Source organism: Cheilinus undulatus, linkage group 11, assembly GCF_018320785.1.
Source record: "Cheilinus undulatus linkage group 11, ASM1832078v1, whole genome shotgun sequence".
Taxonomy (NCBI): domain Eukaryota; kingdom Metazoa; phylum Chordata; class Actinopteri; order Labriformes; family Labridae; genus Cheilinus; species Cheilinus undulatus.
The window spans coordinates 36,812,613-36,827,987 of record NC_054875.1 but is presented as its reverse complement, the minus strand read 5'-3'; the positions used below and the strand labels follow the sequence as shown (position 1 = coordinate 36,827,987).

Below are 15,375 nucleotides of genomic sequence, written 5' to 3'. Positions count from 1 at the left end.
TTATGGAAATTCTGATTTTTTAAAATTTCAGTAGAAAGTTATTGAACATTTCAGTTCCAAAAAATTAGAATTTTCTTGCTATTTTTTGTGTTTTCAGGCTTTAAGGGGTCAGAAACAGATGTAATTCTGTACTGGAAATTGCTGCGTGGGCTCAGGGACACTCCCAGAAATCATTTTCTGTAAACACTGTCAGTGGTGCCGTCTACAAATACAAGTTAAAAGTGTATCATGAAGAGAGGTAGCCATATGTGAACAAGATCCAGGAATGCTGCTGTCTTTTCGGGGCCAAAGCTCCTATGAAATGGACTATAGCAAAATGGAAAACTGTTCTGTGGTCAGATGAATGTCCTGCAGACTAAAAAGGAGAGGGACCATCTAGCTTGTTATCAGGGCACAGTTAAAAAGCCTGCATCTCTAATGGTATGGGGTTGCATTAGTGCCAGTGGTGTGGGCAGCTAACACATCTGGAAAGGCACTACCAATGCTGAAAAGTATATCGAGTCTTTAGAGGAACATGTGCTCCCATCCAGACAATGTCTCTTTCAGGTAAGACCTTTCACATTTCAGTAAGACAATGCTAAACCTGATACTGCATCCATCCTAACAGCTTGGCTGTGCAGTAGAGGAGCCTGGGTGCTGAACTGTCCTGCCTGCAGTCCAGGCCTTTCACCGAAAGAAAACATCTGATTCATCCTAAAATGAAAAATTGGGCAAAGAAGACCCAGGACTGTTAAGCAGTTAGTATTCTACATCAGACAAGAATGGGACAACACCAACGATTGGTCTCCTAACTTCCCAGATGTTTACAGACTGTTGTTAAAAGAAGAGGGACTGCTACTCAAAGGCAAACATGACCATGTCCCTACTTTTTTGAGACAAATGCTGCCAATTGATTCAAAATGAGCAAATGTTTTTGAAGATTTTAAGGTATCCTGACACAACATTCAGTTCTGCCACTGTGACCTGACCCCGGATAAGCAGAAGAAAATGGATGGATGGAAATTCATTACAGAATGAAATCAGTGCAATAGATTAACAGTTAGTAAAATGAGGCGGTATTTTCAATGCTTCAAATGTGAGGGAGCTGATTTTGTCAAATTAAGCGACAGTAACTGAGGAGGGAGGGGCTTGACAGGGGGTCGAAAGGATCTTACCCTCTTTTATTTGTTTTTAAAACAGATTTAACGTTCATGTCCTCAGAGGTGGAAAAGGTCATTTCCATTCAGCTCAGATAATCCGACAGAGAGACAGAGCATTTTCTTTCTAGAGGCAGAGCCAAAAACACAGGAGAAGCTGTAATTGTGTAAAACAAAAGCCACCTTACTGCCGTTGACAGAGTCCTGACCTGTGTAGGCATTCAGGCATCCACACAGGGCCGCTTATACAAACCAGCACTGACTGGCTACACAATAGCCTGTGAGAGTGGGTAGGTGGGTAAAATAAGGTGAAATAAGGGGTGAATGTTGTATTTTGTACAAATATGTAACTCATCTTTCAGATTTTACATGTTTGTGATAGAGCTACAACAGGCCTGGATACTCCGTCTCCTCTGGAGCAGTTCCCGTCCTCTGCTCACAGCTGAAAAAAAAACTTGACTTGCCTCACACACTGAACAAAAGCAGAGGGGTATGTTGAGCTTCTTGGCTCTCTGAATGGGCTTTTTCCAGTCTATACATTGAACTGAAGCAATCCTGGCAGAGTACAGCGATCAGTGCCATGCACCAGATTGCACAGTGAAGAGGCAGAGAGACGGACAGAGCCAGCTCAGTGACGACAACAAGGTCTCTATGCTCGCAGGGTCTCCTTTGGCACGTGTTGACCAGGGCTCGGGTAAGAGCAGATAGCACTGTGGGAGGCAGGGTTCACAACTGCACAAGCTGCCCGTTCAGAATCGCAGCACCTATCATTTACACTTTGACGTCAATGCAGCAGTGAGGGCACAAGACGAGAATCTCCATGGTGTCATCCAAAGTGTGCCAAAGAAAAAACTCTGTCTGAAAAAAGGTGAAACTCTAGTGGCATAGCAGTTTACAAATCAGCATAGACATTAATATATTCAGCTCCTTAAGCAGAACCTGTCTGACAAAGTGAAGTAGGCTAAAAAAAATCTCAGAAAGCAGAAGAGAAACAAAGTCATTGACATACATTAGTCTGGAAAGGGTTACAGAGCCATTTCTAATGCTATGGGTCTCCAGTGGACCACTGTCCACTGTGAGAGCCATTACCCACAAAAGGAGAAACCTTCCCAGAGTGGCCGGCCAACCTCCAACTCATCCAGGAGGTCACAAAAAACCCCAGAAAAACCTCTCCAGACCTGCAGGTAAAACTTGATTCAGTTAACCCTTTATAAGACAAGGGACCATATATGGTCGACTTCCTTCGTGATCTCCCCCCCAACTCTCTGTGCAACAGCAGAACCAAAAGGATTTTTCTCAGCCAATCAGTGGAGATCAGTCATCATGTTAAGTGACATTACAGCATCTAACAAATCATTTGTGCAACTCATATATTATAGAGTGGTGCAGTGATAATGTGATTTTGTAGGCAAAACCAGGAAGTTAGCCTCAGTGGGTTCCTTCAGTGGTGAGCCTATGGGATTTTTTAATGGATTTTTGGATCATTGCTGAAAATAAGATCTGTGTCCAATAAAAGTTCATAAAACTTTCACGTTTTGCTCATAAAGGTAATCTTCAGAAAAAATAATATAAGCATCATTTTTGTTCCCTCATGTAATTGACAAAAGTAAAAAAGCTAATGTCATGCTATAGTGAACTACAACACGGTCGACTGAATTTCACGTCATCACCTCCTTGTCTTGTGCGAGGATACGAGCAAGCTCAGTTGCCACACTCAGTGTAATATTAATACGCTGTAGTCCTAGTTAGCTGCCCTTTTGCAACCACTTTTATTAAGATGCAAAAAAAGATAAAAAATTAAAGAGTGGGGATCTTTACAGGTGTATTTTATTTCATGGAAAAAATGTTAAAGTCTCTTGAGCTTCTAATCACTACAGACCATGTTTCAGGCATTTAATGGAAAACTCAGTCAAAAATCCCACAGACTTTCAGACGAAGAAACCAAAAGTGGTAAAATGCTAGATCACTTCCGCGTTTTAGGACACCACTCTATAGAGGTGAATAGTAGTGCTAAATGTCATGGGTTATGTTTGTATGTTGGATTTCTAGATTTTCTGGATTACTAAATGTTTTTGTGAAAAATGGAGGAAGCATATTTGAACATACACTCATTTAGGGGTGTAAAATGTCAATATGCAGCCAGACTTCTGACCCAAACATGCATCTGCCAGAAAACTGGGTGTACGATACACTCAAATCCCATGCCAGGTCTGAGCTTGTGTTTGCACATTTTCAAGTCCGTGTGGACTCACTATACAGTGTAAATCTAGGGGTTTAAGATACGACATGATTTAAAAAGAATAAAAATAACTGAGTGATGAGCAGCATGCAAGCTTTCAGATTTCTTCATTTGTTATATTCGATGTTTATTTATTTAAAAAAAAAAAGGCTGCCTTTAGCAATTATTTAAGTTATCGGAGCTATTTAAGCAGGAAAAAACTCAGTTATTCCAGGGGAGAGAGAAAAACAACAAATAATACAGACAACAAAAACAACTTTACATTGGATCATAATTAATCAACTAGCCTGAGGACTTACATAATCAGTGTAATCCACTACTGTGATTATTTGCATGCAGAGGCTGTAAGAGACAGGAGCTCATCCAGCGTTCTTAAATGTCAGAGTTATGACTGATATGTTTGGTAAGAAATACATACAGATTAGAAACAGAAATTAATAACAATTCTTCTTTTTTGTAGGCTACCAACATTTCAGGCTTTCTTAAAAGTCTTTTTAAGTCTAATTAACAGTTAAAAGGGATCGATTTATGTCTGCTGTAAACCAGCATATCACTGTCTGACTGTTATAGTGACCTACATTTATAATAATACCTGAAACTGTGGTATCACCAGAGGTGTCAAAAGTATTCACATTCATTACTCAGGTAGAAGTATAGATACTAGGGTTTAAAAAGACTCTGGTAGAAGTTCAAGTATCAACTCAAACTTTTTACTCAAGTAAAAGTATAAAACTACTGGTTTCGAAACTACTTAAAGTGTAAAAGTAAAAGTAATGTAAGGGGAAAAAAATTCCATTAAGGACAAAAGCTTAGGCTGCACCACAGGGGCCAATTCCATTCTACCATTCCATTCTATTCTACCATTCCATTCCATTACACATTTCATTCCATTCTACCATTGCATTCCATTATACATTCCATTCCATTGCATTCTACCTTTCCATTCCACCATTCTATTCCATTATACTTTCCATTCCATTCTTTTCTACCATTCCATTCCATTATACATTCCATTTTATTGCATTTTACCATACCTTTCCATTCCATTGTATTCTACTATTCCATTCCATTCTACCATTCCATTGCATTCCATTCTACCATTCCATTTCCATTTATCAAGGCCTGCTCATTCGTTACCGTGATTGGCCGGATACGCATGTTTCATAAATTGCACGTGGACCTCATCATAATCTAAATCTTCCACCCAAATCTGCGCTGGTTTCTACGCTAATTTGATAAATGAGGGCCTATAAGACTAACAATGTTGTTCTATACACATAGCTCTAATATAGCACTAGGTGGATATTTATTTTTGAGAAATTGATTTTATATGTATTGTATGAAATGCAGATTAAAATAAAATCTTCTAAATGGCAGGTGAAAGAGCTGAACAATGTTCGGTTCACTCATAAAAATCTGCTGATGCACTTTTAGACCCGTCCCACTTCTCAACTCAGACAATGACATCATTCAAACCTTGACTTCCATTGATAAGCATCTTGAACGACTGCTGCAAGTATTAAAGCACTCCTTCATGCAGTGATACACTCCACAGCTCCTCTCTTAGGTTTCACTGCATTACTTTGCCTTTTATCAAGAACATCAAGTTTTCAGAATTAGCCATACAAAGTTTTTTTCCTTTTAGCTTTAAGGGTTCCTACCTCGTAGCTTCAGTGTCGTCTTGGTCCTACTTTTCTCCTTGTTGCAGTGAAAGCACCTACTCTCGTCTCCTCTTCTGTCACATCTTCAATTCTTCTTCTTTTTCCTGGAATATCCTGATCTGGTGTTATTTGTCACGTTTTCATCCTGAAGCCGATGTCAGGCAAGATAACCCATGCCCATGTTGCCCACCAGGATGGCGATCCAAAGCTCAGGTCATGCGTCAAACAGGGCCCGAGAGCCTGCTATAATAAATCCATTGTGAAATCCACACACACATATAACGTCATCTTCACTGTGATGGGAGGCTAAAGCAGAAGTTTCATGTCAGGAGCTCCTTTGTGGGTAAACTCAAGGTGTTCAGCTCCTATATCCCAACATTCAACAACAGTATCGACATTACAGAGTGATATTTTAGTATTTTTGTGTGCTGTTGATTCTCAGAGTGTGATGGGGGCGGTTTACTGACCTTGTATCTTCACTCTGGCTGGCACGAACGCACGCTCTCTCACACAAAGCCTTTCTGTGTGGAACAAAGTCAGTCTATTGTGGACAGGGGAGGCACAGCTTCCAGACACATGGGGGGGATTTAACCCGTCACATTCAAGTGATTGGATGATTTCTCCTTCATTGATAAAGTCTTACATCATTTGGCAAGACCAGGTTGGCAAAAGTGGCCAGAGTTTAAGGCATCACATGCAGAGGAAACAGTTTTAATAAATAGAATTTATTCAAAACCAATGATCAGTAACACAATACACACAGATGTATGTAACATGGAGGTATAAGTTGAGATTTTGCTATAATAAAATTAACTTAGGACAATAAATAGAGTCACAAGTGCACATTAGACTAGCTTTTTGAAATAAAGTGCATGAAAGTGGATACTATATTAGTACGAGTGTTCATTTGCATTGTCAAAAAGCCCTTAAACACAATCCTCAATGTAAGTCAAAGAGAAACGCAATAAAGGCTGCATATAATGATATTGCACGTTTTGAAGGTAAGTATTGGAGGCATGGGCGTAGCACAGGGGGGAAAAAGGGTACTGATTACCTGGGCTCACAGTAGGAAGGGGCCTTTGAAAGCCTGCAATGAAAAGTGTGTTTTTATTTATTTTTTCTTAGTAATTAGTGTCATTATTGGAGCAAAAGCGACTAAATGAATCAGTCAACAGATTGAAATTTGTATCAAATAGAGTAAAACACACTATTAGGGGGCCCCTGCTCCTCCTGCGCTGCAAAATAATGCAAGTAAAAGTAATTTAACCATAGTAAAAATATCACTGATAGATGGGGAAATTATGGTTCAAAAATACATTAAAATTCAAAGATATTTGTGGAAATTATGCAACGTTTGCTTGCCGGTTAAGGGGGCCCCTGTGTAATATTCTTTCTGGGGGCCCAAAATCCCTAGCTACGCCCCTGATTGGAGGGACTTTGATCAGCTCACTATCAGAGTAATAATTTATCTTCAGCAGGGAATGAATTTATAGAAAGGGAGATCAGATCAGCTGTTGACAAGATATACAACTCCGAATCAAGTTAGTCATCCTCGAGGTAGCACTGAGGGAAGGATCAGGGAGCTCAGAATTCAGTGAGACTGCATCCTCCGTGGACTGAAATTTCATCCCAATCCATCCAATAGTTTTGAACATAAGTCCATGTGTCTGTGTAAGTTCTCATTCATCCAGGTCATGGTTACCTAAATCTTGATCTTAAAGGTGTTTCTCTTCTTTTTGCCCTGACCTGTACATGTGTCCATCTGTTTAACTCAAACCCATCTCTGCTTCACCTCCCAGGCCCTCTCGCTGATCCAGTCCTTGGTTCTGCTAACAGCTGACCTCTCCGCCCCCAGCACCAAACACAGTCTTGCCAGTTTGGGCCTGTTCCTCTCCAGGTAGCTCTGGGTGTCTCTCTGCAGCTGGTCCAAAGCAGTAGGCCGGCTCTCGTCCAGGGACACCTCGGTGCTCAGCATTGGGTTGAAGCGGAAGTACACGTCTGGAGCGAGGAGATCATCCAGGAGGGTGTGGACCCCTTCAGTGTCAGTGGCGCTGCAGATCAGGTTGCTGATTTTGGCTCTCAGGCTGGTGGAGGTTGCAGGTCCTTTCTTAGCGTTGTCATAGCGACCAGTGCCAAGTGACAGCACACACTGGAAGGGCTGGTTGGGCCACAGGAGACGACTCTCGTGAACTGCTAAGGCACAGGGATTGTTGAGGATGATTCCTCCATCCTAAAAGACATAAAGAAATAAATCTTGATTATTTTGTAATACAGACATTATAAATCCTAAAATGTGCAAGTGTGCAATATAAAAGGAATGGAGTCAGCCATGATGATTTAAGTGGAAAAATGGTTTTAAGCTTGCATTCTGGCCTTTTTTCCTCTTGGTGATTCAAGGACTATTGACTATATTTGAAGAAAAGGTGGGTATGAATTCTGATTCACTAACTAGGATGACAGCCAATACCTGTGATACCTTAATGCACTGGTTCCCAACCTTTCCCTTTAACCACCCCCCTTCATATCTACAAGACAAGCTAAGCTCCCTAGGACCCCTTGGAATAATTAAACATCAGTTTTAATTGTTTTCATTGACAAAATCCCAATATAATAGGCCTAGAAACACTTTTTCTAGCTGAAAGATCTATACATTATTACAACGGTGTATTTGGGCCACTCAGAAAATAAAAATAATAAAAAATATGAATACCTGTTGATTAAAGAAAACATTGAATCTCCTAGTTTACAATTGTGTACATTTACGAGAAAAAAACTTAATTTTTTTTTAACTTTAAAAATAATAATTTTAGAACAACCAAAACTAGGAATTCTTAACATTTCTGAAGTCCAAAACAATTGATTGTGTGGAAAAAAAATCAGACCTGATGAAGCTGTGCTTCTTGCACAAGTTCTGCAGTTAAGAGCCTGATCAAATAATACTTTCATGGGATTAAATAAAGAAATACTCGTGATTTTTGTCCAGAATGACCATGTTATTTTTTTCATCTGCACTTATAGTACCATTTTCTGTAAGCTGTGGCTATCCAACCACTTTTATCAGCTTGATTAAATGCATGACTTTATAAATCTGAAAACGTTGAGTTTATAAAGTGAAAATTTATGACTCATTAAACAAACAAAAAAAAAAAATCAAGGTTTTCCACATTAAAGAAAATTTAATTTTAGAAATTATGAGTTTGGTTTCTTGTAAAGCAAAAAAATAATAATAACAATAATAATTCCCCAAAAATGTACAAATCTTGACTCTTTAAAATATATCTAGTGTAGCCTCAATAAGCTGTTGCACATTTAGTTTCTAATCATGATTACAAAAATATATATGCACATCTGCTCCCTCTTCAAGCTGCTTTTGTAACTCTTTCTTCTCCTACCCAGCTTCTCCTTTATCCTGTTTCTGACTTAATCAATGTCATTGACGCCTGCGCTGCTCTGGGGTGGTTGCTGCTTCTGTCCCTGCCTCAAGCTTTCCTTGTAGGCTCAGGTAAGGCAGGGACGTGTGCTGTTCCTGCTCGATACTTTCCATGTAGGCTCATTGAAGGGTGGGGAACCCCAGGGTAGCCACATCATTAAATATAAATAACTGCAATAAATTCAAATTAATAATTGCTGATAAAGAAAAATATTTAGAACTGTAAATCATGTGTTTCTTGACAATGTAGTCCTAAGTGAAATATGGTCTTCCTTTGTCAACCGGCAGAGTTGCCTCCCTCTGGCCATTACAAAGTACATATATGTAAAACTCGTGTCAACTTCTAGTTAATTTCGTCCACTTCCTTACAGGTTACTACCTGGTGAATGTCACTTTGTAGAGTAAACTCCTGAAAATATCCCGGTGCAGCTGATGATGCTCGTACTGCCTGCCACATCTGGCAGCCTGAAGCGCCTGCGTAGCGACTCAGAGATCCTGGTTTGTGGTTGTAGTTGCGAAAGACAAAGGCCTTTGGGCTGTTTCCCCAGTTTACTACTGCACTGACTGCTGAAACCTGGCCAGAAGAAACAATACTGTGTGAAAACATTACAAATCCTATGCAAAATGGGATGAAAATACTAGAAATAAGGTAAGAAAGCATTGGATACCTCTTTAGCAACTTTAGCCCTAACAATAACTTTGTTTTTACATTGCTGTGCACCAAATTGTGGTTGTTGCATTTACAAACCTGACAGCTGCATTCTTACCTTGGGACTCAGCTCATCTCTGGCTGTTTTAATTAGTACTCTATGTCCCAGTTTTTCTCTAAAATAGAATCAGACATTACTCACAAGAATAAAAACAGAAAAAGTTAGACCACATTTTATTGCCTGTTTTGCATGTTGAGGAATTGTTGTAATCTAAGCAGTGCTTACTGCAGTATCGTCTCCCAGGTCTCTGTGTTATAATAAGAGTGACTCCAACCCATCTTCACAGTACCAACCAGCCGGTTCTGCCGAAAAACCTCAGTGCCAAATCGGCGGTACATGTCAGCACACTCCTCCAGAGAAAAATGGGCCAGGCCCAGCATGAAGGCCAGAACAGCACCTACATAAATGTTGAATTATTAACATGTAAAAAAAATGTTGAGAACACATCATAAAGCTATGTTTACTTACAGTTCAGTTGTTTCTCACCTGTGCTCACTCCACAGATGTAGTCAAACAGCTGGTGGATCTTCTTACCGGTCTCATCTTCCAGTAACTTCAAAACCTGCAGAGGAACCACACCTCTGGGAAAGGAAAGAAAAAGCACACTTGGCTGTTACACTGGGTTTAAATCATGGTAATAAAATAAAAATTATATTAAAAACACAGCACAGGGATCATCTTAAACAGGGTGCTCGGTTTTGCTGAAATTATTAGCAGATAAGCTGACAAAAGAAAATCCACCATTGTTATTATTTCTTGAGCCTCCTAGTCAATATTCAAGCCAAAATTTCCAAATATTGCCATTTCTGTCTTCTGAAATGTAAGGCTCCCCACTTTTAGTTGTCTTATAAGATGATGAACCACGCATCCTTTGGGTAAATGTGCAGTTTGTAGATTCCACCACCAGGGGGCTCCAAATCCATACAAAAACAAAAGATGGTGAGAGACCAGTGTGTCCACTGATGAATTCTTATATTGAATTGAATTGAATTGAATTGAATTGAATTGAATTGGGGAAAAAAACCAATGCACTATATTAGGTGTATTTACTAAACAGCACTACGTTTTTTATGGATGAATTTCACATTTTGAGAGAGAAAGCTGTGAAAAGTGGCTTTCTGGGTTTGTACTGTAAACCACTTGCTAAAGCATTCTGTGATCGCCCACAACAATCAGGAAGGTCACTTTTGAACAGATTTTCTCCCTCATTTTGTGAAATTGATCCATGAAATGAAAAGGGCGGTTGATTGTTCTGTAGTTGCACTTTATGGAACTTTTTTTTTCATTAAACAAAGTCTTCGATTCGAAATAGAAGTAAGCAAAGGAGATGGGTAGAGCCTATGAGGGCACCTCTGCTGGGCTTGGAAATGTCTAGTGGGGCCACCCTGACTCAAGTTACTGTAGCTGAGTAGTCCTTTTGGGTACTTTTACTTTTTGAGTACATTTTGAATTCAGTACTTTTAATTCTACTTGAGTAAGTTTTAACCAGAGTAAAAGTACTTTTACTTGAGTACAATACTCTTGTGCTTTTTCTCCCTCTGTTGACTACACAGCATATTCATCATCAGTACTCATTGCCTTGCTTTGAAGTTTACTTTTTGTTTTGTCCTTTGTAGAGGAGACCGATCTTGCCAGATATTCAAGAGTTACTGCTCTGTCACCCTGTAAAATATTTAACACTTTCAAAAGTGTAGTTTAACTATGTGTTGTGTAGACTAACATATAAGTTTAATTTATGCTGTGAATTTTGCTGTGTATTTAACTTTATTATAGAGGTGAAACTTCATCTGAGAAACCTGGTTGGAGATTCTCTTGCTGTTCCTACCACAATACTTTTACTTTAGTAGATTTATAGACCAGTACTTTCACTTTTGCTTATGCCAGTTTTAACCAGAGTAACTGTACTTTCATTTCAGTACAATAGTTGTTAACTTCTTCCACCTCTGGTTGGGGGCGGGGTTGGGGTTCAGGTGACAGAATGCCCAGCCAATGGCTGCAAATTATCATGGTCCGACACAACTGAGCTGCACAAAGCATGAATGAGAAAGTGCAACAGAGGCTCCCAGTACCAGAGCAACAAACCTATCATGCACATTGGCTCTGTCATTGCATCTGTGTCAAGACAGCTATAAAATTCAGGATTTCTCTGGTTTTAAAAATTGTTGAAAATAGATAAAGTAAGTACTCAATTAGATATATAACATACGGGAACTTGCTTTAAATAATATACATATTTTACTGCAAAAGTTGTATTATACCTTTGAAATAGTCAAGACAATTGTAGTTTAAAAATATCTGTGTATCACATGCAAACTGCATTTATAAAGTTTATCTTTCATTAGTAATCAATTTTCTGTTACCTTGTGCCACCACCATCAATTGAGAGAACTCTAATTCCCCGTCCTTTGACTGGATCCAGATATCCGATCAGTGCCAGTGTTTCTCTCAAGGCGCTCTGAAGCGTTGGGTAATCTTTGTAGGTTCGCCGCTTTCTCAGCAATGTGACTGCACTTTTCTCCTGTAAACAGAAGCAACATATTTAAGGACTAACTCAGGTCTGACTGCTGAATAAAACCTGAATACAGGGGATTGTTTCATCTACAAACCTGCCACATTACAACTTTGCAGGATGGGTAACGGATCAGGTGTTCATTGAGTGCCTCCACACAGGTGGTTACAGCTTCAGGAGACGAAGCCTGAGCCAAACTGCCAATCAGACGTCGAGTCATCTCCTCAGCCTGTCTCTGACTCAAGAAAAACTGAGGAAATACAATCAGACATTACTCACAAACATCTCAGGTGGTAAGCTAATGCTACAGGTAGAAGAATGACTGGGACTTTTTCAACTTTAAACCTCAGCTCACCTTTTGGTTCAACAGCCTCTGTGGTGAAGTTATAGCATAGTTGGGTTTGGTGTGAGCTGTCGGGTTTAGGTAAGCACCCAACAAGTCTGGGATGGCACTTGTGGGATGGCGAAGGCAGTCCATAAATGACACAGTCTTCAGTCCCTCTGAGGTAGCAGATCCAGGGTCCATCTCTAACAGGAAATCTCTCTCAGTGTCTTCCTCTGACTCACTTTGACCCTTGAAATACTGATTGATGTGACCGGCCATTTGGAAAAAGTTCTCCCCAAAGTTGGTGGTGTTCCGGCTGCTGTGGAAAAGGCCTCCAGTTTCAGGGGTGACTGGTTCGTCTTGCCTCTGTTGTGACAAGGAAGCTTGTGAGCGTGATTCTTTGTGAGTGCTATTATCTTCAACAGGTTGTTCCTTCTTATTCTGATCGTCAGCAACCCTAGCACCGAAGTATTTATTGATATGTCTTGCGAATTGAAGGTAGCCCTCCTCCCAGCTGCTGGATGTATTGTTCGGTTCCACTGCTGCTTCATTTGCGCCCAATTTCCCTTGAGAGATTTCAGCTTCTCTACAGTTTAGGATGCTGGTGTTTTGTACGTTTCTTCTCTTCAGCCTCCTGTTTGCTCCCCTGGTGGAAGATAAGGCATCTGGAGTTTCCTGTGTTTGAACGCTGGCAAAACCACGAGAAAAGGCTGAATTAATGTGACGAGCTACGTAGCTGTAGCTTTCACCAAACGTTGTTGCCAAAGAGCTAATATGAAATAACTGCAGGCTAGAATAGCTCTGCACTGGAGGACTTGATCTAGACTCTTCTTGTTCCTCTTTGCATTTCAAGGTTGTGTCTTTGCCCTCAGCTTTCTTGCGCTCTCTGGTCGCCCAGTGGCTTTGACTTCGCCTAGGTGACCTCCCAACATATTCTGTAGCGGTGACAACAAAGGCTGCATTTCCTGCAAGAGGTTCAGCGTCCTTGCTTTTGAAGTAATAGTTAATGTGCTTTGACAGTCGATTAAATGATTGGCCGAGACGTTCTCCCAGTGAACCCAAATTTAAATTGTTCTGAGACTCCTCCAGGATCCCAATAGGAGCTCCAGCTTTGGACGGTTCCCTGTTGGCGGATGAATAAAAACGCACAACCTGGAGATGGTTCACTCCTTTAGTAAAATCTCTGAGGAAGAGGTAGGATTTAGAGTCTGTATCACTGTGAATAAAACCATTAAAAGCAGCTTTTCTTGTAAATCTGGAAGGATGAGGAGTTGACAGTAGTGAATATCCATGCAGGTCCAGACAGAGTGGTGCTTTAGCGAGGCGAGGGTACTTTCTGAGAAGGCTCATTAGGTACCTAATTTTGCAGTATGACCTCAAAGTCTTGTTCACACAACTTGAACATGAGTTGGTGTTGAGGTAGCGACCCATAATTCCCCTTTTGTTGTTTTTAGCAATCAGTCAAAGTCCAAAATCACCCTTTAGCTTGCATTGATGAGCAGAAGCAAAATCAGCAAGAATCTAGAAAGACAAACAAAAACATGTTAGAGCAAAAAGTCACAGTACTAATATATTCATAGTAACTTGTGGTGCTCTAGGAAAATTATTTCCCTGACATAAGATCCATGATATACAATACTGTGCAGAATGTTTAGGCATGTTAGGGCCAAAAATTGAGGCTGAAGTAAACTGTAGATTTGGAGAGTAAGCTGCCTGACGGAAGTAGTGGGAGGGAAGGAGGATTGACACAATCCCCACCAGGTTCTTGATGTCCTTGCATATTACCAGGGGCATGGGAAAGTATTCAAATGAAAAAATAACTTAGTCCACACTTTTAGGGGGGACTAAGGGGTGGATGTGGTGAGTAAAAGCATGGCCTAGGGTTCTGTCGGAGTGGGTAGTAGGGTTTCCACAAGCCCCTGGCCGTACTGTGGATGTCCCAACGGCCTGAAAACCGCCGGTGGTGAATGGGGGTATTACCAGGGGTGATAAATCCCAGACAAAAGAGATGCCATCGAGCTTGACTTTGGTTGCCAAGCGGTACAAATGTGTGGCATGTATCGCACTTGACTCTGGCTGTTCCCAACCCCTGCAGCCCTGGGCTGTGGCACATCGGGCCCTGCAGTGAATACTTGGCACCCCACATGCCTAAAATGTATGTGCATGACTGTACGTTTTCAGAATTCATCTGTGGATGGCCAGTGGTCAGATGGCATTTTAGCAACTATTGTAGAAAACACGCAAATGCAACCAGCATTGTCATCCCGCTGATGGCACTACAGGAAAGTCATCACCGAAGTCAGAACGGTCTAATAACCAATCAATGTTCATGCAAAGTTTAAATCTGATCCAGTGAGTAACCGTAGAGATGTTTCACTGAACAAGTGAAAAATTAACCTGCAAACAGTACGGGTGTAAACACTGAGGGGTGCACAAAAGTTTCTGGGAATAATCTTCCCAGCACATTGAAAATAGGGACCAAATTTTATGATAATCCAAAACTGTAAAGATAGTGCAGCTTAAATCACAGGTTGCCAATGACATTGTCTTGAAAAATGTGAGACCATCCAATAGTTAAAGACTCAAGTTCATCTCGACCAAACAAGTGAACCTGACAGACCAACAAACAACCAAACATTGCCTTCCCTTGAGCTATAAGCAAGCATAGCTTATAAATCTGTATTACTTAAAACATAATAGCATGCAATTAAACTAAATACAAAATTGTGACTCACCTTAAGAACTAGTATAAGGGCAGGGCATAAAAATAACTGTCCAAGAATCAGGTCAGTCTGGTTATTAATATCTCTGCTGCATGTCTGTACTGAGCAGATGCGCCTCTATAAACAGGTAATGCAGAGTAAAGGTTGACCTGATTGTGCAGAGACATCATGAACTACAATAACCTTTATTTCCACTGTTTAATGTTGAGCGCTTTCATGTGAGGTGAAACCAGCTAACACGTCAGTTCAAATAGCATGTTAATAACTCTCTACTGAAAGGTATGTCTGCAATGTGACGTGGGAATACATTCAGCTTTGTCCTCAGTTGCTCTCAAATCCTTTGTGAGTACAAGTGCACTGGGTTACTTTGTAAAACATGACACATTTTGAGGCAACTTAAGAAAGAGAACAGAAACAAGCCTGGGTATGCAATAGTAAAACATCTACCATGGTTGTTTTCTACTCAGTGTGACGTAAGGTCATGACCCAAAGAGGCTTAAAGCTGCTCCAACCTTGACAGAAAAGGTCAAATAAAAACAGTCAGTTAAGATTTACCTTTAAATAAACATCTAGTTCTTCAGTCTTCACTTCTTCAGCAACATTTCTGCTCTTTATAATTCAGACACCTCTATGACATCTGTG

At 40.4% G+C, this 15,375-nt stretch overlaps 1 protein-coding gene across 1 annotated transcript; it reads right to left on the bottom strand.

Annotated features, from left to right (window-relative positions):
- Nucleotides 1–6,252: 6,252 nt before the first annotated feature.
- Nucleotides 6,253–15,375, bottom strand: LOC121516910 (calcium-independent phospholipase A2-gamma-like). Its single transcript, XM_041798325.1, has 9 exons — nt 15,289–15,375; nt 12,041–13,531; nt 11,783–11,935; nt 11,537–11,694; nt 9,663–9,757; nt 9,402–9,573; nt 9,234–9,291; nt 8,846–9,040; nt 6,253–7,266 (listed from the first exon to the last, which is right to left on the bottom strand). Exons 2-9 carry the CDS (start codon nt 13,439–13,441, stop codon nt 6,808–6,810), a joined length of 2,691 nt encoding a protein of 896 aa, XP_041654259.1. The 5' UTR covers nt 13,442–13,531; nt 15,289–15,375; the 3' UTR covers nt 6,253–6,807.

Excerpts from the sequence above, each read along its gene's own strand:
- LOC121516910 (XM_041798325.1), bottom strand. The coding sequence starts at position 13,441 with ATGGGTCGCTACCTCAACACCAACTCATGTTCAAGTTGTGTGAACAAG. Across the intron at positions 9,041-9,233 it reads GAGATGAGCTGAGTCCCAAG|GTTTCAGCAGTCAGTGCAGT; the intron begins GTAAGAATGCAG and ends TCTTCTGGCCAG. Across the intron at positions 7,267-8,845 it reads TACAAAGTGACATTCACCAG|GATGGAGGAATCATCCTCAA; the intron begins GTAGTAACCTGT and ends TATGTCTTTTAG.